At 38.5% G+C, this 27,821-nt stretch overlaps 1 protein-coding gene across 1 annotated transcript; it reads left to right on the top strand.

Annotated features, from left to right (window-relative positions):
• Positions 1–26: 26 nt before the first annotated feature.
• Positions 27–27,816, top strand: LOC104875074 (dynein heavy chain 14, axonemal). Its single transcript, XM_019210430.1, has 6 exons — positions 27–98; positions 4,219–4,417; positions 8,099–8,335; positions 10,149–10,234; positions 13,608–13,762; positions 27,716–27,816. The coding sequence occupies exons 2-6, from the start codon at positions 4,285–4,287 to the stop codon at positions 27,729–27,731; spliced, it is 627 nt and encodes a 208-aa protein (XP_019065975.1). The 5' UTR covers positions 27–98; positions 4,219–4,284; the 3' UTR covers positions 27,732–27,816.
• Positions 27,817–27,821: the final 5 nt, after the last annotated feature.

Here is a 27,821-nt window from a genome sequence, read left to right as displayed (position 1 = left end):
AGAGCAGCACTCTCAGTTACTGGAGCGGATCGCCCTTGATTCATTAACACTTGAAGAAATGGAGGAGAAAACACTGAACTTACTGCAGAATTCTCAGGGTGAGTGGAGATCTCTTGTGACACTAAGAGACCTGTATTAAGATCAGAATAAAAAACTCTCAGGATTTTATTGTGAATTGGAGCAAAAAATACAAGATTTCCATTTCTGCCAGATAATTAACATTGGTGAACCTGGGCCTGAGAACTGTGACTATTTTCAGTTCACACTGTATGTTAGCTCATTGTCTGCTAAGACATTCGCTCCCCACACCTGAGCTCAGTGCTAAGCAAAGCCTGGGGGGCTGGTGAGTAAAGCCCCACGCCTGTGTAATCTGGGCCTGATGCTGGCAGCAAATCTCTAGTACAGAAGAGACAAAGGAGCAGATTCTCCCATGTGTTAATACTACAGGGTCTTTTCAAAACGGAAACAATCCAGTGACTTTTATATATAAAACACTAAAACATGCTAAGTTTTTCAAGAAACAGGAACCCTTTTCCTCTTCATTATCAGAACTATCTCAGAAATCACAGTCTTTACAGCAACTAATTTAAATTTAGGTTAAATTCCTGGATTACACAGATGTATCTGTGAAATAAAATACAGGCCTCCCTAACAATGGGTGACCTTTCTGTTTTAATCTGTGACTTATTGGGATTTTAAAGTTTCCCAAATTACTTTGATCCTCAGTTAAGGTTATATGTAAGAATATTCTGCAGATTATATTGCTTTTTCTTTCTTTCTTTCTTTCTTTCCCATACAAATAACCAGTGAGTTCCACCACATACTTAACTCAACCTGAACCTCTTCATCTGGGCCCTGGCCACGTTTACTTTGAAACTGATGCTCACCACCAGTTCACCATCTGTCTTATTGGAAGTTCCATGGTCTGGGGTGCAAGCCCCTGTGACTGGCTGCTTAGAAGATAGACTGAAAACCAGGCTTTTTAAAAAGGCAAATATTCATAAATAAATAAGATTATAATGTTTTGCAAAAGCAAGAAACAGAAAGCATGGCAGGGCACAAGGCAGCCTTCCCAGGAGCAACACCAACAGGACCAGGGAACTGAAGCACTGGGCTCGGGCTCTGCCCCGCTGTGGGTGACTGCACTTTGCAGCAACCTGCTATATGTTTTGTGAATAACGGGAGGGCACCTGCTGGAGGCTCCAAACCCTGAATAACAATGAGGAGATGGAAATGCAGTCGTACTCACCCTGCTTTGCTGGCACCCACAGCACAGGTCTCCGGGTATTGCACTGTACCTCACAAACACCTACAGTCCTTCCGGTCTCTCAGAAATGTTTCAGTGTCTAAGGAAACAGACATGCTAGGTACGCCTAACTGCTCATCACACACGGTGTCCTTGTGTGAAATTATCACACTATATTAATAAATATGTACAATTGATGTACCAATCATTTTTAAACAAAACAAAAACTATTTAATGAAATCTCACCAAATAACCAGTGTCAGATAGTGGACGGAGATCTGAGTACAATTGCCACAGATTCCATGTAACTTAAAATGTATGTCTTTATCTTGATCTTTAAAAAGAAAAAATCAGTTCTTCAGTTGCTTCCATTAATCTTTTTTGTTTTTTGGTACCAGGGATCAAACTCAGGACCTTGTGCTTGCAAGGCAGGCAGCCGCACCACTGAGCTAAATCCCCTGATTACTTCCATTAATCTTTTAACCTTAAGATGTTTCAGGAACTAACCTCTATTGTCATCAAGAAATATTTACCTGAGATTCAGCAGTTCTATCAGTTGTTTTTCTTAATTCTAGTGAAGGCCAATTTTCTTGTCATTTGAGGCCGGGCATTTATTGTGGAATTCATTTCTCACTTTAAAATGCTGTTCGTCGTCCATCCCACTGCCCTTCCGATTGCACATCTGTGTGGAAAGATCCTTGGGAAGATGCTAAACATGTAGCACTGCTGGTGCTGAGTGTTCAGGGTGCAGCTTAGGATTCTGGGGGCACAGACATCTGAGCCAGGTAAAGGGCAGAGATATGCATAAGCCCTTCCCGCCAAAGCACACGCCTCTTCTGCTCAGTGCTCTGCTCACCGTCAGCTGCCCTTCCCTGGCAAAGTGCCACAGCCACCAAAAGAAGAGTGACCTCCTGCAGTCTCTGGGCTGTGGAACCTTATTTGAACTCTGGCTTGTTCAGAACCTTATTTAGAAAGGGGGAAAAAGGAGAGAGAGGGCTGAAAGTCCATTTTTACCTTTATTACAAATTCAGTCAAATCCTACCTCAGAAGTACATTTATATGCATTTAAATACATATTTACCCCTGGAAGGATCTTTGCCCCTGACAACCAGTTCCTTTATAGCAGGGGAATGAGCTGTGCTTCTCTCGGTGACAGGACAGCTGGTTGTGTGGACAGCCTTCTGGTTCCTCTCAGGAGGGCATAGCCATCCCCTGGAACCTCCTGTATCACAGAACACAAGGGCCTGGAGGCACAGCCACACTCTCATCTTGGGTCGTCATATAACAGATGTCACATTTTGCTATAAGCTTTGTATAAATTGGGTAAAAGGTGGGTTTGATGAGATAACTGAAAGGTGTCAGAGGATTCTGTGATTTTATTCTGCTCTGGTGTTTATACCTGATTCTTCCTTAGATTAGAGTTTAAGTTATTTTTAAAAGACTAACTTTTTACTAATAGTGGCTTTAATAAAAATGTCCCTTGAAAACTCTAATTAAATAAAGGTTCGTTGGGCTGTGGGTGTAGCTCAGCAGTAATACCTGTGATTCCCATGTAGGAGGCTTTGGCTTCGATCCCTAGGACAAAAAAAAATTGTCCTTGATTCTAGACATGAATCCTCCTCCTTTCTAAATTTTAGTAACACTGTCATTGTCATTACCCCTGTGGAAATATTTTATTTTTTGTGACTCAATCAAAGCAAAAATTGGGAAACCATGTGCTGGAGTGGGAAAGTAAGAGGTGCCCTACCACTTAGGGCCAGATGTTGTTTAACTGGCCATCCAAGTCCTGGGGCATCATTACCTCCCTGCTTGCTTCAGGGGCCATTTCAAGCTGAAATACTGTGCTTGGCTCTGGGTGCCACATTTTAAGAAAGCTTTTTTCCAACTAAAGTCTGTCCAGATATGAGCATATAGGATGGTGTGATGGCTCTGAAAGTCCTGTCATAAGCAAAAGGCAGTTGAGGAAAATGAAAGAATGTTTGGCCCATAAAGATAGAGAGTTTAAAATGGAAATTTAAGAGCTGCCTCAAAATTTGAAAGAGAATTATGTGTGTCTAGTGCAGTGGTTTTTCAAAAAATGACTTACAACCTATTGCTAGTTGAGAAACTCATATCACTGGACATCATCAGTTTTATTTAACAAAATTAGAATAGAATAGAATACAAAATATCAGACTCTGTCCCAGGAAATAATGGTGAGGTTGTTACTATAGTCAGTGTACAGAAGCATCCCCTAGGATGGACTGGTTACTTGTGTCGTGCCTGTAATAGAAATCATATCCACAAAAGCGAGAGTGATATGGAGAAGGTGTCGAAGTGGGAAGTGCATCCTGTCTGTTTTAATCTCCTGGAATCAGGAGTGGCTCCTTGGAGCTGATCTCCAACACAAAGCCCACAGGAAAAACTTACAGAGAGACAGTTTGCGGAAACAGCTGCTCAGAATCACACAGTCTTTAAATTCACTCTTTGTCCTTAGGATGTGTATTAGATGATGAGGAAATTATAGATACCTTAAGAAAATGCAAAATGACTTCGAATGAAATTGCAAAACGTATCCAAGCAACAGAGAAAGCAGAAAGTGAAATCCAAGCAATTCGAGAGAAGTACCTGCCCACCGCCACCCGGGGCGTTCTCCTGTACTTCCTTACGGCCAGCCTTGCCCGGGTGGACCACATGTACCAGTTCTCCCTGGGCTGGTTTCGCCAGGTCTTTGTGTCATCCGTAGTCTCCAAAAACAAAGAGCAAGAGCACAGCTTGAAAAAGGAGAGGATGTCTCTGAAAAAAGTTCACGAGATTAAAAATATCTCAGAAGGACCTGATTTGGAAAGTGAGAAAAATCCCCTAGACAAGCATATTAAAAATGCAATAGATACACTGACAAGAAATATTTTTAAGGTGAGAGATGTTCTTTAATGCAAATTCTGCTTACTTAAGCTCACTGAGTTGATCTAACCCTTGTATTTTCTCTGCAGGTGGTTTCTTCAGCTCTGTTCAACCAACATAAACTCTGCTTCTCCTTCCGGCTTTGCACTACAATCATGCAGAATAATGCTGATGGGAACCTCAGGCCAGATGGCATTGGATTTCGACCAGAGAGAGAATGGAACCTCTTTCTGTATTCCAGTATCCTCATAAACATTGAAAATATTCTCTCCAAGCCAAGACTTGATCGTAAGTGAAAGCAACTTCTCTGAATGTAGTAGAAGCCCATTAAAAACACATTTCCATGCAAAATACTGAAATATGTCTGAGATGCTCTAAGTCGCTGAGGAAAGCAAAAGCAGCTTACGGCAATAACAATGTCTGGCTCCTCACCCATCTCCAACAGTGCTGAGCACATAACTGACAATGAGTAATTTTTCAATAAATGAACAAGTGAACGGCAATTAGTATGGTTATGGAAGTCCTAATCTGCAGAGCAAAATATCTAATGGCAGTGTCTTTTGGATGAATATGTTTACAACCAACATGAGTATGAAATACCAATGGGGTTGAACCCCAGCCTCGCCTTCAATTTCTCATGAAAATCCTTTGAAAATGTGAGCCACAAAAGCACGTTTACCCAAAAAGCCTAGGCAAAATCACTTAAGAAATCTTTTTAAATACTCCTGTTGTATATTTTTAAATATACTTTAGTTGTAATCAAATATACCTAGATTCATCTACATCTTACTCATTTTTAAATACTCATTTAAGTAACATTCACACGGTTGTGCTGTTTTGTACATTTTAAATCACACAAATAAGGAATTTAAAGAAATCTGACTTCACACAAAGAAAAGATCAGGCTGTATCAAGCATTTGGGCCCTGTGGCAAGAGCTGGAAGCCAGAATGCAATCACAGGGAGCTACTACGAAGTATAGCAGAATATGGAAAACTCCACTTGGTCTGATTTTTTTCTTTTTTTTCCAGCTTTAATTGAGTTTATTGGTACATTTTAGGGCTACAGTACAGTTACATTCATTGTTGGGATCTTGTACCTCTACACGACAGGTCTTGGTTCTCATTTTTCCCTTACCCCTGCCCTCCCTTCACCCCTCCTCTCCTCCCCATCTACAAACACTTTATTTTCATCTCTTCATTCTCTCGCATTTGTTTCTTTTCCCTTGTTACCCTTCCCCTACCCATCCCACCTTCCCTTCACACCAGGGAAGCTATTCGGTATTTACACATGTGTGACTTATTTATTTCACTTAGGAGTATACCTTCAACATGTATCCATTTTCCTATGAATGAATCTATTTTCTCGTTCTTTATGGCTGAGTAATATTCCATTTTATAGAAAAACCACATCTTCTTTATCCAGTTTCCAACGGATGGGCAAATGGGCTGTTTCCAAGATTTAGCTATTACAAACTGTGCCGCTATAAACATGGGTGTGCATACTTCTCTGTGATATGATTTTTTTTCTTATTTTCACCAAAGTAATAAAATGGTACCTAGTGGATGTTTGGTACGTGACTACTGAATCAATGGATGATCTTATGGATTTATTATGATTCTTTTGCTTACAAAAGAAAGAAAACAGAAACAATAGTTCAAAAATAAAAATAAAAAATTTTGATAGATTCTGGGATAGTTTAGAAAAACCCAAGGAAAAATGTAAATACCAAGCACTGGTGTGAGAGCCAGTAACTACTATTAACATAACTCAGCTTTGAACAGTGACAGAACATGAATGCAGCAAGAGAAAAAGGATTCATGTGTACAAGGAAGTTTCTATGTGATGATCAGCAGATTTCTCAGGAGAAACTAATCCACAGGGATTGGGATATGTTCAAAGTGCTAAAGAAAAAAACTGCCCTATAAAAAAATGTTAAATGGAGACATCATATTACAGTGATCCATGCATACCATGTTTATAGCAGCACAATCACAATAGCTAGTTCCTGGAAGCAGCCTGTTATGTCCATCAACAGGTGAATGGATAAAGAAAATGCAGTATTTATACATAACAGAGTACTACTCTACCATAAAGAAGGATAAACCTTAGTCATTTGTAAGAAAACAGATGCACACTGAGACAATAAATTTAAGTAAAATAAACCAGATGCACAAGCTTGAATATTGCATGGTTTTTCTTATATGAGAAACCCAAATATAAATAAAGAGCAAAATAAAAGACAGAAGAATCAGACAGGAGATTGAGAAGGAAAAAATGGACTTGAACAACACAGTGATCAATTAGACCAAACTGAATCATAATGGTCTGCCCAGTAACAGCAGAATGTACCCTCTTCTCAAGTCCACATGAACATTTTCCATGAAATACCACTTTAGGCCACAAGCAAATCTTAACAAATTCAAGGAGTAATCATACCATACATCTTTTTCAAACACAATAGATGAAACTAGTAATAGTAGCAGAAGGAAAAGCAGAAAATCCACAAACATGTAGACATTAAATAACATACTCAAACAACAAATTCCACTTGCCTATAGTGTGTAATCCTTTCCATATGCTATTGAATTTGGTTTGATAGTAATCTGTTGAAAGTTTTTGTGTCCATATTCATCAGGAATATTGTCTACAGTTTTCTTGTGTCTTTGTCTAGTTTTGGCTTCAGAATAACACTGGCCTTACAGACTCGATTAGGCGGTATTCTTCTCTTCAGTTTGGTGGAAGAGTTTCAGAGGAATTTTCATTAATCATTTTAAGTATTTAAGAGAGTTCCCCAATGATGCTATCTGGTTAGAGAGTTTTCTTTTTTGGTCAGTTTTTGTTTACTGATTCCACCTCCTTACTTTCTGTTGGTCTATTCAGATTCTCTATTTCATTATTATTCAGTCTTGATACATTATGATTGATTGATTGATTGATTGACTGATTGATTTTGGTACCATGGATTGAACTCAGGACCTTGCACTTGCAAGGCAGGCAGCAGAACCACTGAGCTAAATCCCTGGCTACATTATATGTTTTATGAATTCATCCATTCCTTCTCGGTTATCCAGTTTGTTGACACATAATTGTAGATAGCAGTTTCAGACTTTTAAAAAACTTCTGTAGCATCTGTGTTGATGTCCCACTCTCATTCCTGGTCTTAGTAATGTCCATTATCTCTCTTTTCCCTTAACTGAGCTAAAGGTTTGCATATTTCTTGATCTGGTCAACATCCAAGCCCTGAGTTTTGATTTTTTACTACTACTTATCTATTCTCGATTTTAGTATTACATCAATCTTTATTATTATTATTTGTTTCCTTCTGCTACCTTTGCATTTAGTTTGTCATTTCTGTGCTTTGTTGAGGTGTTAAATTGTTTTGCTGATTAGAGATCTTCTCCTAGGATAGTCGAACATACAAAAGCGAAAAAATGTAATATACCACATTAACAGAATGAAGGACAAAAGCCACGCAACCATCACAGCCAAAGGATGGAAAATGATGCTCCAAGCTCTGGAGACCGAAAACAAGCAGGAGTAGCTAGCTATACAGTAGGTCTGACTTATGAATGAGTTCCTGTTCCAGGAGAATGTTCATAAGTCATATTCATTTGTAAGTCCGACAAAGTAAATCTTATACACTTTTGACACAAATATACAATGTAAAGCATGCCTTCCATAAATCCATAGTAACAGTTAGAAAAATGGTGACTACCAGCATCTTGGAAGGGTAGGAAAAGGGAAGTTGTTTGTAATGTGTAATGGGCATAGAGTTTGAGATTTGTAAAACAAAAATTTCTGGAGATGTTTTGCAACCTACATATTTAAAATTGTTAAGAAAAAGTTTACATTACAGAGTGATTCTTTGCTCAACAACAAATATTTGTTAATCATTTACTTTGTAAGGAATAACTAAACGGTAAAGAACTGAGCTCTTCTAATGTGATCATTTTTCCTTTTCTATTAGGCATATTTGAAATGTGTAAAAATCAGCACCTTCCATGGCTGTCGGAGTCACGGTGGAGGCAGTACCAGCACCTCAGCCGGCAGCTGGAGCCCTTCTCCCTGCTGTGCAAATCCCTCTTGTCCAATCCTCCACAGTGGAATGCATTTAAGAATAGTAAGGCTGTATATTCTCTGATGAACATGGTGTTTTGCTCAGAGACGTCTCCATCGGAGGTTTACATGAAATCCCCAGAGGAAAGTAAGGAACCATTTAGGGTTGTACTCTAATATGTGTGTGTGTGTGTGTGTGTGTGTGTGTGTGTGTGTGTGTGTGTCTGTGTCTGTGTCTGTCTGTGGACAAGGGAGTAATTTTTAAATTTATAAATGTAGTTCACTACCTTACACTAAAAATACTGAAAGAAGCAACATAATTATGACATAAGCACACACGTTTTATCCTATGTAATCCTCATAATCTTGTGAATAATCTTATTGTTACAATGAGAAATTGATGAAATATCAGGATTTGGGAGAGATTAAATATACCACAGTACTCTCTTTACCTGCACTAGTTTAGAACCTTGAATCTAACCAGCCCTCTATAGATCCTCTATTTTATAATAACAGATATCTAAAAATTACATAGAAAATGGACTTGCTGCTTTTATCTTTTCCCTCTTCTATTTCTACTCTCCTCTTCATCTTTCCCTGCCACTGGCACTATTATGCCTACTCAGATACAACCGAATTTGTTTCCTTCCACATTTTTCTCCATTTTTGCTTCCAGAAGTTGAGTTGCTAATTGACAGTAAATCTTTTTTCATTAATAATTGCTGCCAGGATGATTTCTTTAAATGTTTATGATAATGCATATTTCCACATGCAATAGGAGTGCCCTTTTTCCATAAAGAAAAAATCATGCCAATCTGAAAAGTTTTTGAATATTTTAGTTTTAATTTAACTATGGGCAAGTTAAAGTTTCCTTCTGGATGCTTATTGACCATTTGGATTTGTCTGTTCATGTTCTTTACCCATTTTTCTACTGGATTGTTTATTCCTTTTCAGCCTTTTGTAAGAATCCTATTAATGTTTTAGGTAGTTATATCTTTGTGTCCTTAAGTATTTTTCTAAGTCTGTTCACTGTCTATTGGATTTGGCTATGGTTTCTGTACTGTATAAATGTTGGAATATCTGTTTAGTCAACTATGGCTATTTTCATAGCTTCTTGGTTTCCATTTCTTATTAAGAAGGTAGTCTCCACTCTGGGTTTTTTTCTGTAGGTGATTAATGTTTTATTATGTTGTATTTGTCAAAAATCTATTTTAATATGAGAATCAATAATTTTTTATTTTAAGGTCTTTATTGACCCATTTTGTGAAGTATCTTTTGATTTTACTGTTAACCCCAAATTTATCCATTTGTAACTAGATTTTCATGTGCCATGGAATGTTCTTGTTTTAATCAACACGCCAATATTAATAATTACATTCAAAAAAGCTATTTTTAGGGCTGGGGATTTAGCTCAGTGGTTCTGCCACCTGCCTCGCAAGCACAAGGACCCGAGTTTGATCCCCCATACTAAAACAAACAAAAAGCTATTTTTATAATAAAGTTATAAAGTTAAACATTGGGAAATAACTGTGGAAATACGAAGTAGGGGGAGGTAACTGCATCATGGAGAGTTGGAGGTAAAGATGGGGCATGCTCCCTGCCATGCAGACCCAGCAGGAGGGCAGGAGGAAGGACACAGGTGTGTCTCCTTAGGGCCCACTTCCTGTGCCCATTTCAGGTGGGTCACTGGCCCCTGTCAGTGGTGAGCTGTGAAGTGCTGGCTGTCCCCGCCCCACAGCAGCCTCTTCAGCTGGATTGAGTTGGCATTAACTCTGCCTCCAGGTCTACTTTCAAGGTATAGAGGAGAGTTGCCAGTGCCTCTAATCTAGTGGAAATAAAGCTCAAAATTCTACTATGTCTTTAAAGAACAAAAACTATAGTTTTATAACAAAAACATGTATCGCGACATCCATTAGTGATACAAAGTATTTGATTTTAATCTCTCCTTAAATAACATCTAGCTGAACTTTTGAATGAAAATGAAGAAACGTATAATCCTACAAATTTTCCCTGGGAGAAACTGACTCCATTTCAAAGACTTATTCTGGTAAGATGTGCTTTGAAAAAATAGTAAGGTTCTAGATATTTTAAGCACTTTGTTAGTAACTTAAACCTTTTGAAATAAAATTTTATAAGCAAAATATATTGATTCCTGAAAACTAAACTTTGCTGAGCCTTAATGTTAGAGGGACACCCTCACTCACCACCCTTGATGTTTCCTTGTGTCCGGTCAGAGCCACAGCCCTGGCCTCCCTCTGCCATGGGGAGGAGACGCTTACACACTTGGCAGATCGGACAGATGAGGAAGTATAGGGCTCATTCCCGCCTGCACAGGGCACTTTCTACTCTGCTCCTGCACACGTTGTACATGTAGCCTGTATCAAACCAGCACAGGCCCTGGTGCTCTGGGCAGGCCAGCAGCCTACCCTGGGCTCAGGGGTCTGGCACCTGCCAGCTCCTCCTACCCTGCTCTGCCCCTGGCCAGGAAACAAGGCTGGGCCTGCCTGTCCTGCCCCCATATCTGACTTCTCAAGTAGGTCATCCAGAATTGTCTCTACCACGATGAAGAAGCTTTTGACTTTCACTTAGCCATCTAATTCAGTGAGGGAAAATTCCTCATTCCCCTCTCCCCGACCTTCAGGTATCAGTGACCTAGACAGCCAATAATCCTCCTTGACTTCTGCCTTAAATTTTGTTTTTGCAGCATTTTAAAACTCACTATAGATAGAGGTTGCAAAAAGGACCACATCTGATATATAGACTTGTTTTAGTTGGCCTGCAGTTTTATTTTTTCAATTTTTCAAGTGCAATTTATCATAAAACAAATGAATTTGAACCTATGAAAATCTGTCTTAGAAGATTTTCAGCTTAGTCTGTTTGGGCTGCTATAACAAAATACTTTAGACCAGGTAATGTACAAACAATAGAAATGTGTCACTCACAGTTCTAGAGGCTGGGGAGTCCAGTATTAAGACACCAGCATTTCCGTGTCTGTCAGCAGCTGCTCTGCCTCACAGATGGCTTCTTCTGGCTGTGTCTTCTGGGCAATGTTAGACCATAACAACTTTCAAGTCCTTAATTAAAAATAACTAAATTAAATACCATACACTAGTTTTTAAGTTCTGAGTATACTTACATCTTAACATGAATTTTTAATTGGGATAATATCTGCATGCGTTGTTTCATTTGATCCTCATAATTTTAACCCTTTCTGAGTGTGCAGTTCCACAGCATTAAGTGTGTTCAGTGGACAGCTGTCTGCCCCATCTGTTTCCAGACCTTTGCCATCATCCCAGTCAGAAATCCTGTAATTATTAAACTGTTTCCACTTTTCAGCTACTGTGAGTAACTGAGCTGTGAACATCAGTGCATCTTTGGGGTTTTATTTTGCTTTTGTTTGAGTGGTTTTTTTTTTCAGCTTTAATTGAGTTTATTGGTACATTTTAGGGATACAGCACAGTTACATTCATTGTTGGGATCTTGTACCTCTAGGTTTTTTTTCTTTTTATTGAGTGTATTGGTACATTGTAGGTATACAGCACAGTTACATTCATCATTGGGATCCTGTACCTTTACATGCCAGGTCTTGGTTCTCATTTTTTCCCCTTGTCCCTGCCCTCCCTTCACCCCCCTCCCCTCCCCATTTACAAACACCTTATTCCCATTTTTTCATTTTCTCATATTTTTTTCTTTTCCCTTATTCCCTTTCCCCTACCCTTCCCACTTTCCCTACACCTTTAGCCCTTTTCTTCCTATTTCACATGTTAATTATCTCTTTAGGATCTTGTGTATTATTATAGAGTATTTTTTAAATTTAGGGGTCAAAAACTTCAAATTGGGAAAGTCCACATAAAAACCCAGTTTTCTGACTTTTTTGGAAAATTAGAAGATGAAGCGCCAGGCAGCCACAGTCCCCAGTGGTGACAGGAGCCAGAGCAGTCTGTGGCCTCAGTCCTCACTTGGAGACTGGCATTCTTCTGCCATCTAGCGTCCCACTGGCACCTGTACTTTTCCTATGAAGGGATGATTTCTCTCTACCCCACCCACTTCCCTGATCTGTTACCAACTTGGTCTCTGTAGACAGGTCGATACCGCCATACGTCATGGCAGGAAATGTGTTTAAGTTGTGTTGAAAAATGCAGAATGCCTAATAGTCTGCAGAACAGATCTCTGCTTGTACAAAAGAGGAGGCTGGATAGAGAGGCACCTGTTCTGTGTTGGGAATATCTGTAAGGAGCCACAAGAAACACGGTGATAGCTAAAAACCTTTACTTTTTCATTCACACCTTTTTGTGTTGTTGAATGTTGTATGGGGCCAGTATATTTTACCTGAATAACAAATTGCCTAGTGTGTAAGTCCCATGTTACACTGCCTGCCACAGTGAGCTCCCAGTGATTTTGTTTTATGAACAGAAATTGAGCATAGTAATCCTCTTTTCCAATCCAAAAGTTGGCAAGATGTCCAAGCCTGGGCTGAGCAATGAGAACGTGAGGCTCAGGTGCTCATCAGAGAAAGGAGGCCTGCCCTGGAGAAGGGGAGGCCTGGGAGCTGCAAGGACCTACTCCAGTGTCTCATCTGTCTACACTGCTAATTCTCGCAGACAGGTGGGAGAAGGACAACACTTGGCAGAAGGGGACATGAAGCTCCTGCTAGTGAAATTGACTTTGACAGACTCCATTTTTTTCTGTCCTCCATCTCTCAAAAAACAACAATCTTCAAGGTTAAAAATTCCAGCAATGGAGAAATTTAATGAATTTTGTGATTTAAACATGGAACTGCCAATATCTGACAGTGTTTGACTTGTAAAAGTGGCCTCTGTGGTTCAGCCTGGTCCATCCACACAGACCCACAGATGCCTGCAGATGCTGGTTCACTCCTTCCATAAAGAAACGAGGTATCCCAGACAGTGTCCCTGGGAAAAGTGCAGTGATCTCAGTAACCCTGAGCCTCTGCTTGCTACATGCATACTGTCTCCTAGATCACCCATCAACCGACTGCTCTTTCAGATATGTGTTCTCTCCCTTAGACTCCTGCGGATGACACTGTGCACTTCATTTCCTGCAGGTGGACTGTGCTGTCCCACCATGGTCTCCTTGCTCTAGACTGGAAGGCAGGATGAGAGGAAACCCGGAAAGGCCTCTCTGCAGAGCCAGGGGACACACCTGTACCCTGCCATCCAAGTGAGGTCCTCAGGGTGGAGGAACTGCCCAATGCACAGGCAGCCCTGGTGCCCCGGAGGCTGCACAAAGGCCAGGAGAGGCCTGTCCCCCCCACTCGGGGACCCAACACGTCAAGCAGGGCCACCACAGAGCTCTGGCTGGAGGCTACATCTCCAATACTTTGGTTTTTAATTTCATTTTACCATGGGAAGGAAACTCCTCCTTTTCAGTTAACATTATCTTCCTGTTTTCTTTTTCAGATAAAAATTCTTAGACCAGAAAGTTTAAAGAAATCAGTGAGAAACTTTGTAACTGAAAAAATGGGAAGTGAATATCTTCATGGAGGTGGAGTTAATCTGAAGGAGTCGTACAGAGTCTACTGCCCAGACCCGGCTAATCCTCATCCACTCCCAGGGTAAGCTGTTCTGGTGAGCAAAGACGGCCGTCCAAAACCAGTCAAAGATGAGGGAAGAAGGTTTGGGGCCTAAGGGTTTCTCAGAAATCCAATTTGTTGTTTTGCTTTTCTTTTTTTAATTATCTTTATGTTTTTACTAGCTATATTTGCTGTTTTTACTTTTTTATTTCATTGGTTATTTTAGGCATGCATAATGATAACGTTTTGCATAAGGAACTTGTATCTATATGTGATATATCTTTTTTTTTCCATTTCCCTCCCCTCCCTCCAACCTCTCTTCCCTCCTTATTTACAAAAGCTTTGTTTCCATTTTTCCTTCTTGTCTCTTTCTTCCTTTTCCCCCTCCCATTTCCCTATTCCCTTTCTTGTTTGAACATTTCTTTCCCATTATGTGTTATGCATTTGGGACCTTATTTACACTTTTGGTTTCTCACACCAGAGAAACAATGCAGACTTTAAACATGTGTTCAGTTTATTTCACTTAAAAGTATGGTCGCAGGGAGCATCCATTTACCTAGAAATGTCTCAACCTTATCTTTTTTATGGCAGAGTACTCAATAATAATAAATAAACCACAGCTTCTTTATTCATTCATCAGTTGATAGGCATTTGTGCAGTTTCCAAGATTTAGTTTACAAATTGCCACTATAGACATAGGTGTGCATATATCACTGTGGTAGGATGTTTTCAATTCCTTTGAGAAGATACCAAGAAGGGGACTAGCTGGGTCTAATGGAACTTTGTTTTCATTTTATGAGGAATCTCCACAGTGGTTGCACCAATCTACACTCCCACCAGTAGTGGAGCAGGTTCCTTTTTCTCCACTGCCCTATTAACATTTGTTCTTTGTTGATTTCTCGATAGCAGCCATTCTTTTGGAGTGACATGGAATCTCAGCATTTTTTTAAATTTGCATCTCTCAAATCACCAGTGATGTTGAATGTTTTTCATATATTTATTTCCCATTTCTACTTCTGCAAAGTGTCTATTCATTTCAGATGCCCATTTTTGAACCAGGTCTTTAAATTTGGGGGAGTCTATTTTTTTTTAGTTATTTATATATTGTAAATATTGGTCTTTTGAGAAACAGCTAGCAATTTTTTTCTCACACTGTGAGTTGTGTTTTCACTCTATTGGTGGTTCCTTTTACTATGCTAAAGCTTTTTAATAAGATGAGATCCCAGTTGTTGATGATTCTTTGTGATATTTCCTGTGCAATCAGAGTTTTATTCATAAAGTCTTTGCTACACAAATTTCTTCAAGTGTTCTACCAAATATATCTTACAGCAGATTTAGTGTTTCTGTTTCAACATTTAGTTTTTTTACCCATTTTAATTTTAGTTTAGTGCATGGTAAAAGATATGGGTCTAGATTTAATCTTCAGCATGTGAAAAGCCAGTCTTTGCAGTACCATTTATTGAAGAGGCTACCTTTCTTCCAGGGAAAGTGTTTGGCCCCTTTGTCAAAGATAAGGTGGCTGAGTGGATTTAGAGTTGTTTTTGCATCTTCTAATTTGTTCCATTAATCCTCAGGTCTTTTCTTTTCTTTTTTTTTTTTCTTTTTTTTTTTTTTTGCCAGTACCATGCTGATCTTATTATAGTAGGTCTGTAGTATAATTTCAAGTCAGGGATTGTGATGCCCCCTGTCTTGCCTTTGTTGCCCAGAATTGCTCTTCCCATTCTCTGTCTCTTATGGTTCCAAATGAATTTTAGAATTGTTTTCTCTAATTCTGCAAGGTATCCTATTGGTATTTTGATTAGGATTGTATTAAATCTGTATAATAATTTTGGAACTATGGCCATTTTCACTATATTGGTTCTTCCTACCCAAGAACTAGGGATATCTTTGCAATTTTTGATATCTTCTTTGATCTCTTTTTTTCAAAGTACTGTAGTTTTCAATGTAAAAGTCTTTTACTTTCTTCATTAGATGGATGCCTAGGTATTCCTTTCTTTTTTTAGGCTATTGTGTTGTTTCCCTAATTTCTGTCTCAGTGAGTTTGTTATTTGTGTATAGGAATTCTATTGATTTTTGAATGTTGAATTTGTATCCATTTATACTACTGAATTTGGTTATTAAATATAGAAGTTTTTCGGTGGAGTTTTTGGGGTTTTCTACATAGACTATCATGTCATCTGCAAACAATGATAATTTAACGTCTTCCTTTCCTATCCTTATTCCTTTTATTGCTTTCTCTTATCTAATTTCTCTGGCTAATGGTTCCAGAACTATATTGAATAAGAGTGGTGACAGTGGACTTCTTTGTCTTATTCCTGATTTTAGAATAAAAGCTTTTGGGTTTTTCCATTTAGTATGATGTTGGCTGTTAGTTTGTCATAGATAATTTTTATCAGGTTGCCATAAAGACTATCTATTCCAACTTTCTGTAGAGTTTTTATCTTGAATGGATTTTGTCAAATGTTTTTTTCTATATCTATTGAGATGATCGTATGGTTTTTGTCCTTGGCTCTGTTAAGATAGTGTATTACACTTATTGATTTGTATATGTTAAACCATCCCTGCATCCCTGGGATAAACCCTACTTGGTCATGGTATATAATTCTTTTGATGATTTGCTGCATTATGTTTGCCAGAATCGTATTGAAGATTTATAAGTCTGTGTTCATTAGGTAGATTGGCCTGTAGTTCTGTTTTTTGGTTGGATGCTTCTGTGGTTTTAGTATCAGGCTAATGCTTGCTTCCAGGAATGAATTTGGGAATATTGCTTCCCTTTCAATTTTATTAAAGAGTTTGAGAAGTAGCAACATTAGATCTTCTCTAAATTTCATATAGACTTCAGGAGGAAATTCATCTGGGCCAGGGCTTTTCTTTGGTGGTAAGTTTTTAATTACATCTTCAATTTAATTGACTGATATTAGGTTATTTAGAATATCTATGTCTTCTTGATTCAGCTTTCATAATTCACGTGTATCTAGGAATCTGCCTATTTCTTCTTTGTTTTCCATCTTATTAGGGTATAGGTCTTGAAGTAAGTGTTAATGATCTTCTGGATTTCTACAGGATCTGTTGTGATCTATAGGATCTTTCACTCTTTTCATTCTTAATTGCATGGATTTGAGTCTTTCCTTTTTTGTTAGATTGGCTAAGGGTTTGTCAGTTTTATTTAATCTTTCAAAGAACCAACTCTTCAATTCATTGATTCTTTGTGTTGTTTTCTTAGTCTCTATTGCATTAATTTCTTCTCTGACCTTTATAATTTCCTCCCTTGCTTTTTCTGGAAGATTGAGGTTCAACATTAGGTTGCTTATTTGAGCTCACTAGGTTTTTCTTATATGAGAATTCACCACTATAAATTTCCCTCATAGAACTGCTTTCATTGCATCACATAAGTTCCAGTATGTTGTCTCGTTTGATTGTAGAAACTGGCTAATTTCTTCTTTAGTTTCATCCGTGAACCATTGGTTGTTCAGGAGGGTGTTATTTAATTTCCATGTGTTTATTATGAAGTTTTTGTGGTTTCTTGTGTCATTTATTTCCAGGTTCATTGCACTATGGTCTGATAATATGCATGGGCTAATTTTATTTCTTTGTATTTATTTAAGCATGTCCTATAAGCTAGTATGTGGTCTATTTTAGAGAATATCCCACGTGCAGTTAAGAAGAACATGTATTCTGATGTTGTGGGGTGGAACACTCCATAGACATGTACAAAGTCCATTTGTTCAAAAGTTTGGTCTAGTTTTTTTATTTGTTTGGTTAGTTGGTTTTGTTTTGCTGTATTTTTTGAGACAGGATCTCACTATGTAGTTCAGGCTGGCCTCAAACTCACTATGTAGCCCAGGCATGGCTTAAATTCACAGTGATCCTCCTATCTTAGCCTCTTGAGTGCTAGTACTACAGGCATGTACCATCATGCCTGGCAGTTCAGTTTTGATATCTCTTTGTTGATTTTTTGTCTAGTTGATCTGCCTATTTGTGATAGTGGGGTATTGAGATTCCCCACACACACATACAACTCTATTAGTGCTTATTTGATTTTTCATGTCTTTAATGTTTGTTTTATATAGTTGGGTGAGCTGGTATTCGGTGCATATATATTTATTATTGTTATCTCTTTCTCTTGATTGTTCCCTTTACAAATATGTAGTGACTTCTTTGTCTCTCTTAATCAGTCTTGGCTTGAAATCCACTTTGCAACAGAGTAGCTACATCTGCTTTTTTGCGGGTTCCTGTTGTATTGTTTTCCATCCTTTTACTTTCAGTCTATGAATTTCTTTTTAAATCAAATGTGGTTCTTGTATGCAGCATATTGTTGGATCTTGCTTCTTGATCCATTCTGCCAGTCTGTTTCTCTTGAGATGAAATGAGACCATTTATATTGATGATGATAACTGATATGTATTGAGTTATCCTGCATGTTATTTTCCTGTTGTTGGTTCCCTTTTTTCCTCTGTTTAATTACTTGCCTTGCCTGATATATTCCTTCTATTTGGGTTGAAATCCTCATCTCTTGCTAGAATGTCCTTCAGAACATTTTGGAGTGCAGGTTTGGTGGGCATGAATTTCTTCAAGAGTTCATTATCATGGAAGTATCTTATTTCTCCATCAATTTTGAAAGATAGTTTTGTGGAGTTCATCAGTCTGAACTGGAGGTTGTTTTCTCTTTTCACTCAAAGGTCTCCTGGACTTGAGGATTTGTGTTGAGAGATCTGCTGCGATTCTTATGGGCTTTCCTTTATAGGTGATTTGCTTCTTTTCTCTAACAGCTTTCAATATTCTGTTCTTGTGTTGAATTTCTGGAAACTTGGCTATTATATTCTTTGGTGTAGATTTTTTTATCATGGCTAATTGGAGTTCTAAATACCTCACTTGTCTGTATGTCAAATTCTTTATCCATGCTTGGGGAATTTTCTGCCAATACTTCTGTGAACAAGGGTTTTATTCCATTTGTGCTATTTCCTGCTTTTTCATTAACTCCCATCAATCTTGTGTTACTCTTCTTTGCATAATCTAGCAGCTGTTGGATTGATTTTTTGTAGTCTCTTGCCAATTTTAAGAAGTCTTTCTTTTCATGATCACTAACTGCAATCCTGTTTTCTATATCTGATAGTTTGTCCTCATATTGGCTCATTCTTCTGCGTATACTTTCAGTGGAAGTTTTAATCTCCTGGATATGTGTTTGAATCTGTTTCATGGATTTGATTTGTTTCCTATGTTGGGTGTTCATAGTTTCCATCATTTTCCTAAATTCCTCCATTTTTTTTTTTTCTGTATCTGCTCTAGATTCACTAACCATGTCCTTCATTTTGGTCACCATCGCTGTAGTTATCTGACAAATTATTTCTCTTTTTTCAGCTTTGAGTTTATTGGTACATTTTAGGTATACAGTACAGTTACATTCATCATTGGGATCTTGTACCTTTATATCAGAGGTCTTGGTTCTCATTTTTTCCCTTTATCCCTGCCCTCCCCTCACCCCCTCCTCCCTTCCCTATTTACAAATGCTTTATTTCCATTTTTTCATTTTCTCATTTTTTTTCCTTTTCCCTTTTTCCCTTTCCCCCTTTCCCCTGCCCTTCCCAATTCCCCTACACCTTTAGCCCTTTTCTTCCTATTTCACATTGTGAATTGTATCATTAAGATCTTATGTACCATTATATTTTTTAACACCAGAGAAACTATTCAGTATTTATACATGTGTGACTTGTTTATTTCACTTAGGAGTATATCCTCAATATGTATCCATTTTCCTATGAATGACTCTAATTTCTCATGCTTTATGGCTGAGTGGTATTCCATTTTATAGAAAAACCACTTCTTCTTTATCCAGTCTCCACCTGATGGGCAAATGGGCTGTTTCCAAGTTTTAGCTATTACAAACTGTGCTGCTATAAACATAGGTTCACCTATATCACTGTGATATGATTCTTTTAATTCTTTTGGAAAGATACCCAGGCTGGGTCAAATGGAACCTCTAGTCCCAGCTCTTTGAGGTATCTCCATATTGATTTCCATAGTGGTTGCACCAATCTGCACTCCCACCAACAATGGAGAAGGGTTCCTTTCTCCCCACAACCCCGCCAACATTTGTTATTGGTTGATTTTTTGATAGCAGCCATTCTTTTAGGGGTGAGGTGGAATCTCAGTGTTGTTTTCATCTGTATCTCTTGAATGACCAGTGAAGTGGAACATTTTTTCATATATTTACTTGATGCTTTTACTTGTTTGTCTGAGAAATGTCTGTTCATTTCAGATGCCCATTTTTGAATCAGGTCTTTATATTGGCAGGGGGGGGACTGATTGTTTTGAATTCTTTATATATTCTGGATAATAGTCCTTTGTCTGAGGAGCAGCTGGTAAAAAAATTTTTCCCACATTGTGGATTGTTTCTTAGTTCTGTTGATGGTTTCTTTTGCAGTGCAGAAGCTTCTTAATAAGATGAGAACCCAGTTGTTGATTCTTTCTGCTAGTTTCCATGCTACTGAGGATTTGTTCATAATGTCTTGTCCTATGCCAATGTCTTCAAAAGTTCTGCCTAACTTTATCTTCCAGCAAATTTAATGACTCTTTTTTAATATTTAGATCTTTTATCCACTTGCATGGTTTAGTGTATGGTGAAAGATAAGAGCCTAGTTTTAATCTTTGGCAGGTTGAAATCCAGTTTTTCCAACACCATTTATTAAAGAGGCTATCTTTCCTCCAGTGAGGATGGTTGGCTCCTGTGTCAAAGATGAGGTAGTTGAGTTCATCTGGAGTTGTTTTTGTATATTGCAATCTATTCCACTAATTTTCAGGTCTGTTTCGTTGCCAGTACCATGCTGTTTTTAACACATTGGCTTTGTAGTATAGTTTCAAATTGGAGATTATTATACCCGCTGCCATGTCTGTGTTGCCTAGGATGGCTTTTGCTATTCTAGCTCTCTTCTGGTTCCAAATGAATTTTTGGATTATTTTTTTTCTAGTTCTGTGAAATATAATGTTGGAATTTCAGTTGGCATTGCATTGAATCTGAATAGCAGTTTGGGTAGTATGGCCATTTTCACTATGTTGATTCTTCCTACCCAGAAGCAGGGGATATCTTTCCATTTTCTTATATCTTCTTCAATCTCTTTTTTTTAGAGTGCTGTACTTTTCATTGCAGAGGTCTTTTGCTTCTTTCATTAGATTGATTCCTAGATACTTCATTTTTTGGGATACTATTGTGAAAGAAATTGTTTTCCTAATTTCTCTCTTAGTGAGTCTGTCATTTGTGTACAAGAAGGCTATTGATTTTTGAGTGTTGACCTTGTATCCAGCTACTCTGCTGAAAGTCAATTAAGTCTAGAAGTCTTTTGGTGGAATTTTTTGGGTCTTCAATGTAGAGTATCATATCATCAGCAAATAATGACAGTTTAAATTCTTCCTTTCTTATCTTTATTGCTTTAATTTCTTTGTCTTGTATAATTGCTGTGGCTAATGTTTCCAGAATTATATTGAACAGGAGTGGTGATAGTGGGCATCCTTGTCTTGTTCCTGATTTTAACGTGAAGGTTTTCAGTTTTGGCCATTTAATATGATATTGGCTGTTGGTTTTTCGTAGATAGCCTTTATTAAGTTGAGATAAGACCACCTATTACAATTTTTTGCAGAATTTTTATCATGAATGGGTGTTGAATTTTGTCAAATGCATTTTCCTGCATCTACCAAGAGGATCATATATTTTTTGTCCTTGACTCTGTTAATAATATACTGTATCACATTTATTGACTTTTGTATGTTAACCCATCCTTGCATCCCTGGAATAAATCCAACTTGGTCAGGATGTATGATCTTCTTGATGATCCTCTGTATTCTGTTTGCTAGTCTCTTATTAAGGATTTTTTCATCTATATTCATTAAGAAGATTGGCCTGTAGTTCTCTTTTTTAGTTTGGTCTTTCCCTGGTTTGGGAATCAAAGTGATACTTGCTTCCAGGAATGAATTTGGAAGTATTGCTTCCCTTTCAATTTCATTGAAAAGTTTAAAGAGTAGTGGCAGTAATTCTTCTCTAAATGTCTTGTAAAAATTCAGCAGTGAATCCTTCAGGACCTGGGCTTTTCTTTGTTGGTAAACTATTAATTACATTTTCAATTTCATTGATTGTAATTGGGTGTTTAAAATTTTTTTATCTTCTTTGTTCAACTTTTGTAATTCATAAGTATCTAGAAATCTGTCCATTTCTTGTGTTTTCCATTTTATTAGAGTGCAGGTTCTCAAAGTGGGTATTGATGATCCTCTGGATTTCTATTGGATCTGTTGTGACTTCACCTTTTTCATTCCTAATTGCATGGATCTGAGCCTTTTCTTTTTTTTTTTTTTTTTTTTTTTTTGTTAAGGCTAGCTAAAGGTTTATTGATTTTATTTATTCTTTCAAAAAATCAACTCTTCAATTCATTTATTTTTTGTATCATTTTCTTAGTTTCCATTGCATTGATTTCTGCTCTAATATTTATAGTTTCCTCTCATATGAGTTTTGGGTTTTTCTTGCTCTTCTTTTTCTAGGAGTCTAAGATTCATCATTAGGTTGTTTATTTGAGCTCACTCTGTTTTCCTAGTGTGGGCATTCAATGCTATGAATTTTCCATGTAGAACTGCTTTCATTGTGTCCCATAGATTTCCTGTATGTTGTACTGGTATTATCATTTATTTGTAAAAACTGTCTAATTTATTCTTTAATTTCCTCTGTGACCCATTGATTGTTCAGGAGAGTGTTCAATTTCCATGTGTTTGTGAAGTTCCTGTGGTTTCTTATGCTATTGATCTCCAGCTTGATTGCATTATGATCTGATAATATACAGGGGATAACTTTGATTCCTTTGTATTTATTCAAACCTGTTCTATGAGCTAATATGTACAGCTGAAAAGAATGTATATTCTGATTTTGTGGGGTGGAACACTCTATAGATGTATATTAAGTCCATATGTTCAAAAGCTTGGTTCAGTTCTAGTATTTCATTGTTGATTGTTTGCCTAGATGATCTATTTGTGATAGTGGGGTATTTAGATCCCCCACTACAATTGTATTAGTGCTTATTTGGTTTTTCATGTTACTTAATATTTGTTATATAGTTGGGGCATTAATATTTGGTGCATATATGTTTATGATTGTCATCTCTTCCTCTTGAATTGTTCCCTTTATAAGGATGTGTAGTGGCCTTCTTTGGCTCTCTTAATCAGGTTTGGTTTGAAATTTACTTTGTCTGTGAATAAGGTAGCTACCCCTGCTTTTTTCTGGGCTCCTGTCATGTGGAGAATTGTTTTCCATCCTTCCACTTTCAGTCTGTGGGCTTCTTTTTGCACTAGGTGTGTTTCTTTTATACAACATATTGTTGGATTTGCTTCTTAATCCATTCTGCCAGTCTGTTTCTCTTGATTAGTGAATGGAGGCCATTGACATTGATGGTAATAACTGATATGTACTGTCTTCATGTTATTGTCCTTTTGTTGACTCTTTTTACTTTTTCCCCCCTCTCCTTTTAGTTTCTTGCCTTGCCTATTTGATTATCTCTGTTGGGCCTCATGGTGTTGTGACCTTCATTGTCTTTTTCTAGGATATTGTTTAGAATTCCTTGTAGTGCTGGTTTGGTATTCATGAAGTTTCTCAGGTGTTCTTTGTCATGGAAGTATCTTATTTCCCATCCATTTTGAAAGGGAGTTTTGCAGGATACATCAGTCTAGGTTGGAGGTTGTTTTCTTTTATGACTTGAAATACCTCACTCCAGGCTCTCCTTGACCTGAGGGTCTGTGTTGAAAAGTATATTGTGATTCTGATGGGCTTTCCTTTGCTTATGATTTGTTTCTTTTCTCTTACTGCTTGTAGTATTGTGTTCTTCCGTTGGGTTTCTGTGATCTTGATTATTATATGGCTAGGTGTAGATTTATTTTTATTGTGTCTAGTTGGAGTCCTATATGCCTCAGTTATCTGAATGTCAAATTCTTCCCCTCTGTTTGGGAAGTTTTCTGTCATTAATTCTGTGAACAGCTTTTTTAAGCCATTTGTATTTTCTCCTGCTACTTCATGGATTCCTATCAGGCTTATGTTATTCTTCTTTGCATCATCTAGGAATTGTTGGATCGATTTCTCATGATCCCTTACTGATTTTAAGAGACCTCTCTTTTCACAGTCACTCACTGCAATCCTGTCTTCTGAGATTCTGTCTTCGCATTCTTTTATTCTGCTGCTAAAACTTTAAATCGAGTTTTTAATCTCCAAGGTATCTGTTTGAATCTGTTTTGTGGATTCCATTTCTTTCCTATGTTGGGCATTCATTGTTTCCATTTCTTTCTTATTCTGGGCCTTCATGGCTTCTATCATGGTCCTGAGCTCATCTGTTTTTTTTTTTTTTTTCAGTTTCTGTTCTAAAATCTCTAATCATGACTTTCATTTTGCTCACCATCTCTATGGTCATCTGGGAAATTATTTCTGTTTTGAATTTTTCTAGAGCCTGATTGATCTGTTTTGTTACTTCATATGCTATGAGTTCAGGGTGTCCTGGTGGTTCACTATCAGACTTTTCATCCCCATTTGCCCTACTATTTGCCATTGGTGAACTGGAAGTCTTTCTTTGTGTCTTACTTAAGTGTTCTCTCATTTTTATTTTTGTTGTTGGGTTGTTCTTGGTTTAATTCCTGGGTTATTACTTAAATATTCCTGATACAGTTGCACTTTAGCTTTTGAGTCTGTAATGACTCATAGACTTCTCATTTTCATAATATCCAAGAAGACAACTCATTAAGTCACTCACAATCCTTTAGCTCAATTGATACAGTCCGCAACACAATAGGATCAAGCACAACTTACAAATTGACCACTTGTGGTTGTCATTAATCTATCACCTTTAAACCATATGAATTAAATTAAAATCAAGAAACAGCCCAAAATATGTTTGCAGTGAATAGGCTGTTCAATATAGCATCTTTACCATTTAGGCTGGGGGCTTAGCATTAGGACAAGAGGAGTAGATATGTAAAAGAATTGGAGAAGGTTTCAAGTGAAGCTAGAGGACATAAGATGACCATACAATCTTTAAGAAACTGTTAAAGTCAAAAGGTAAAGACAGAGTGCAAGAATAAGGACAAGAATATAACAACTTAACAGTAATAGGGGCTCACTTTCATTTAAAACTATTGACCCTTGCGTGAAGTAAAATGAGAGAAGAAAAGAACATAAAGAAAAAAGAAAAAATGATAGAAGAAATCTGAGTTAGGGCAGGAACAGGAACAGAAAGGAACGTAAGGGATAATATGGTGGAGCAAGAGACTGAGTTGGAAAAAGAGGACAGAAAAAAGAAAGAATTTGCAGAGTGGAATGAGGAAAAGAGAAAGAATTTGAATTTGAAGGGCCACTTTCAGACTATAAATCTGCTGTCATAGTATACAACATGCGCAGCCATGTGCAGAACTAAGTCCTTTGATCTCAGCTAGCTGATGGCAGACCCCTGAGATTCAGACTGATTTCAGGCTGCAAGGCCCAAATTGAGTTCCCTGACCTCCTGCAGGGTTGAACTCTGCAAAGTTCTACTACACATTCCCTCTGCCCTTTCTTTAAAGATGTTCAAAGTCTGGAGCTCAGAAAAATGCCCTTTATGACCACCTGTGCCTCTGCAGAGTGGATGCAAGGACTGGCACAATCAGGAGGCCTGAGAGTGGTGGGCGGTAGTGTTGCAGGGGTGCCCGCACAGCAAGCTAATCCTCACCAATTGGGCCCAGGCAGGGCGGAGGGAGAACAGATCTCAGAGCAGCTGTCCCAGACCTCCACCTTCCACCTTCCACCTTCCGCTGGGTGCTGGTCAAGGCCTGAGAAATTTCTGATTTGATTTTTTTCTATTTGATTTTTTCATATGTCTGCTTTTTTTACTTCTGGTGTTACCACTTCAAAGAGTCCAGATGGGTGGCATTCAAATTGTTCTGCCTCATTGCCCCCTAGAATTGCCTTTGGCCAGCTTGAAGTCTGGTGTTGCATCTTGCTTCCATGCCTTCTCATTTTCTTTTTTACTTTAATTCTTGGGTGGATACTTGTAAATTGTTTATGGCAGGTAGCTTTATTGCTAATCAAGAACTCTTAGGGAATGACTTCTTCTTGAGATCTCTTCCAGGGGTAGCTGGCTTTTGGATTTTGAGCCTGTAACAACATCCTACCTCTTCAATTTTGGGGGGGCTGAGAAGTTGCTGCCTATCTGACATAACCCTTGTTTCTTTGGCACTGGCCCATAGTGCTGTTTATGACCCTCAGGCAATCTCAGTCTTGTCATGCCAGGAAGAACAATTAATTAGAGCAGTGTGTCACTTTGGCTAAAGTAGTACAATAGCATCAAACACAGCCTAGAAAATTACAAACTGTGGTAAGTATTAATTTGCTGCTTTTAACCATATGAACTAGATTTGTGGTTATATAACAAAATCTAAAACCAGAAAATTGCATACAGTGAATATGCCCTCAAAATGGCAGTTTTACCCTCAGGGAAGAAAATTTAAAAGAGATTGTGGAGAAAAATAGATAAACAGAAGAGAAAGAGATTAGAAGCACGGGGAGAGGACAAAATAATATTACACAAAGTTTGGGAAACTGGTGAAGAAGACAGGAGGAAAAGAGAAAAGGAAGAAATAAAAATAACAGAGCAAAACAACAACCAAAAAGAACTAGAAACAATGTTCACACTCATAAAAACAAATCAAGGAAAAAAGTCCGCTTCAGAATGTGTCTCTGTTATCACTGGTAGACAAAGTGAGCAGACAGAGCCCAGATCCATGCTGATTAATCCCAGCAAGCCAGGAGTAGATTTATGGTGGTGGGGTGGTAAATAATTCCAGCCAGCCTGCACCTTTGATTCCACTTAAGTTTAGGCTGGTGTCTATGAGTTTGGAACCCAGGTTGTTCAGCCTGCAACACTCTTGTGTGTCTCCTGCCAGCTTGAACTCAGCTCCTTGACCTCCTGTCAACTTGAACTTGACTCCACTTCACCCTGATACTGGGACCCATTAGATGGAGTGAGCCTACAACTGCCCTGAGTTCTGAGCTCAGTTGGCCCCTCTCCAAAATGGGGACAGGCCAATCACCCTCTCCTGAGGGACACCTCAACCTGAATAACTTACTAGCCACTGCTATCTTCTGTGTCCACTGCTCTGTTCTACTGGTGTACTTCTACATGGAGGCCTCTGGAGTCACCAGTAGTCACCAAGCATCTGCAGGTTCAGGCTGTTCCCCCCACACAGCATGGCAGGGCTCAGGGAAAAAGTGCTACTTGCCACCTTCTTCTGCATTGAGACACCTCTCTTTGCTCTCCCCTTGGGCTTCGTTTCTCACTTCAGATCCTTTCTGGGTGTCAGAGACCCACTTCCCCCCTTCTTCCTTTCCTCATATTGCTATATTCCAGTATCTGGAGACCAAATCTGTGAGAGGCTCTTTCACCGCTCTTCTCTGGTTTGGTTTGTTTTGTCTTTGCTCTGTGGAGCCTGAGTAAAATATTTCCTCCTAAACAGAACATTTTCTTTATTTACTTTTTGATCTTCACAATCTCCAAATCACATTCTTCAGAGTTCACCATTTCCCAACTTTGACCTATTAGGCCATGGGCTTATCTAGAGCTCCTTCCCCAGGCTGCTGCCACCACCCTATGTTCCACACAGTGGAGCAGAAGGAGGAACACAGGGCTCACCCTGCTTCTCAGGAGAAAGCCAAGGTTTGACTGAACACCTGTCACCAAAACTTACAAAGCCTCACTGCCCATGCCCAGCTGCAGGATCTGCCACAAGCAGGATGGTAGACCTGAGCATACAGTACCTCAAGCATCCTGGGGCCATCTGTGAGAGAAAGGGACATATAGATGCAGGGGTGGATGGAGTGATTAAGACAGCTCAAGTGTGAAGGGCTCTAACTCAACAGCCTGTGATCTCCCCATTGCCACCCAGTAAACACTGGGCCCCCCTTTAAACAAGGAATTGGGTGAGCTTACATTTTTTGTTACCTCTCCACAGGTCACACAGAGCTTGACCTCACCAGTATCCTCCTGAGATTTGCACAAGAGGTAAAAGGAACAACACACCACGTGACCACAATTTCCTTGGCCCGGGGCCAGGTGGC

The sequence above is a fragment of the Fukomys damarensis genome, unplaced genomic scaffold (genome assembly GCF_012274545.1).
Source record: "Fukomys damarensis isolate Sample0158 unplaced genomic scaffold, DMR_v1.0_HiC HiC_scaffold_11, whole genome shotgun sequence".
NCBI lineage: Eukaryota > Metazoa > Chordata > Mammalia > Rodentia > Bathyergidae > Fukomys > Fukomys damarensis.
This window is presented reverse-complemented; position numbering and strand designations above follow the sequence as displayed.

What these genes read in the sequence shown, in the direction of transcription:
- LOC104875074 (XM_019210430.1), top strand. Translation starts at nt 4,285, where the DNA reads ATGCAGAATAATGCTGATGGGAACCTCAGGCCAGATGGCATTGGATTT. An exon ending in CTCCAAGCCAAGACTTGATC is followed by an intron (nt 4,418 to 8,098) that starts GTAAGTGAAAGC and finishes CTTTTCTATTAG; the next exon opens with GCATATTTGAAATGTGTAAA. An exon ending in CATGAAATCCCCAGAGGAAA is followed by an intron (nt 8,336 to 10,148) that starts GTAAGGAACCAT and finishes AATAACATCTAG; the next exon opens with CTGAACTTTTGAATGAAAAT.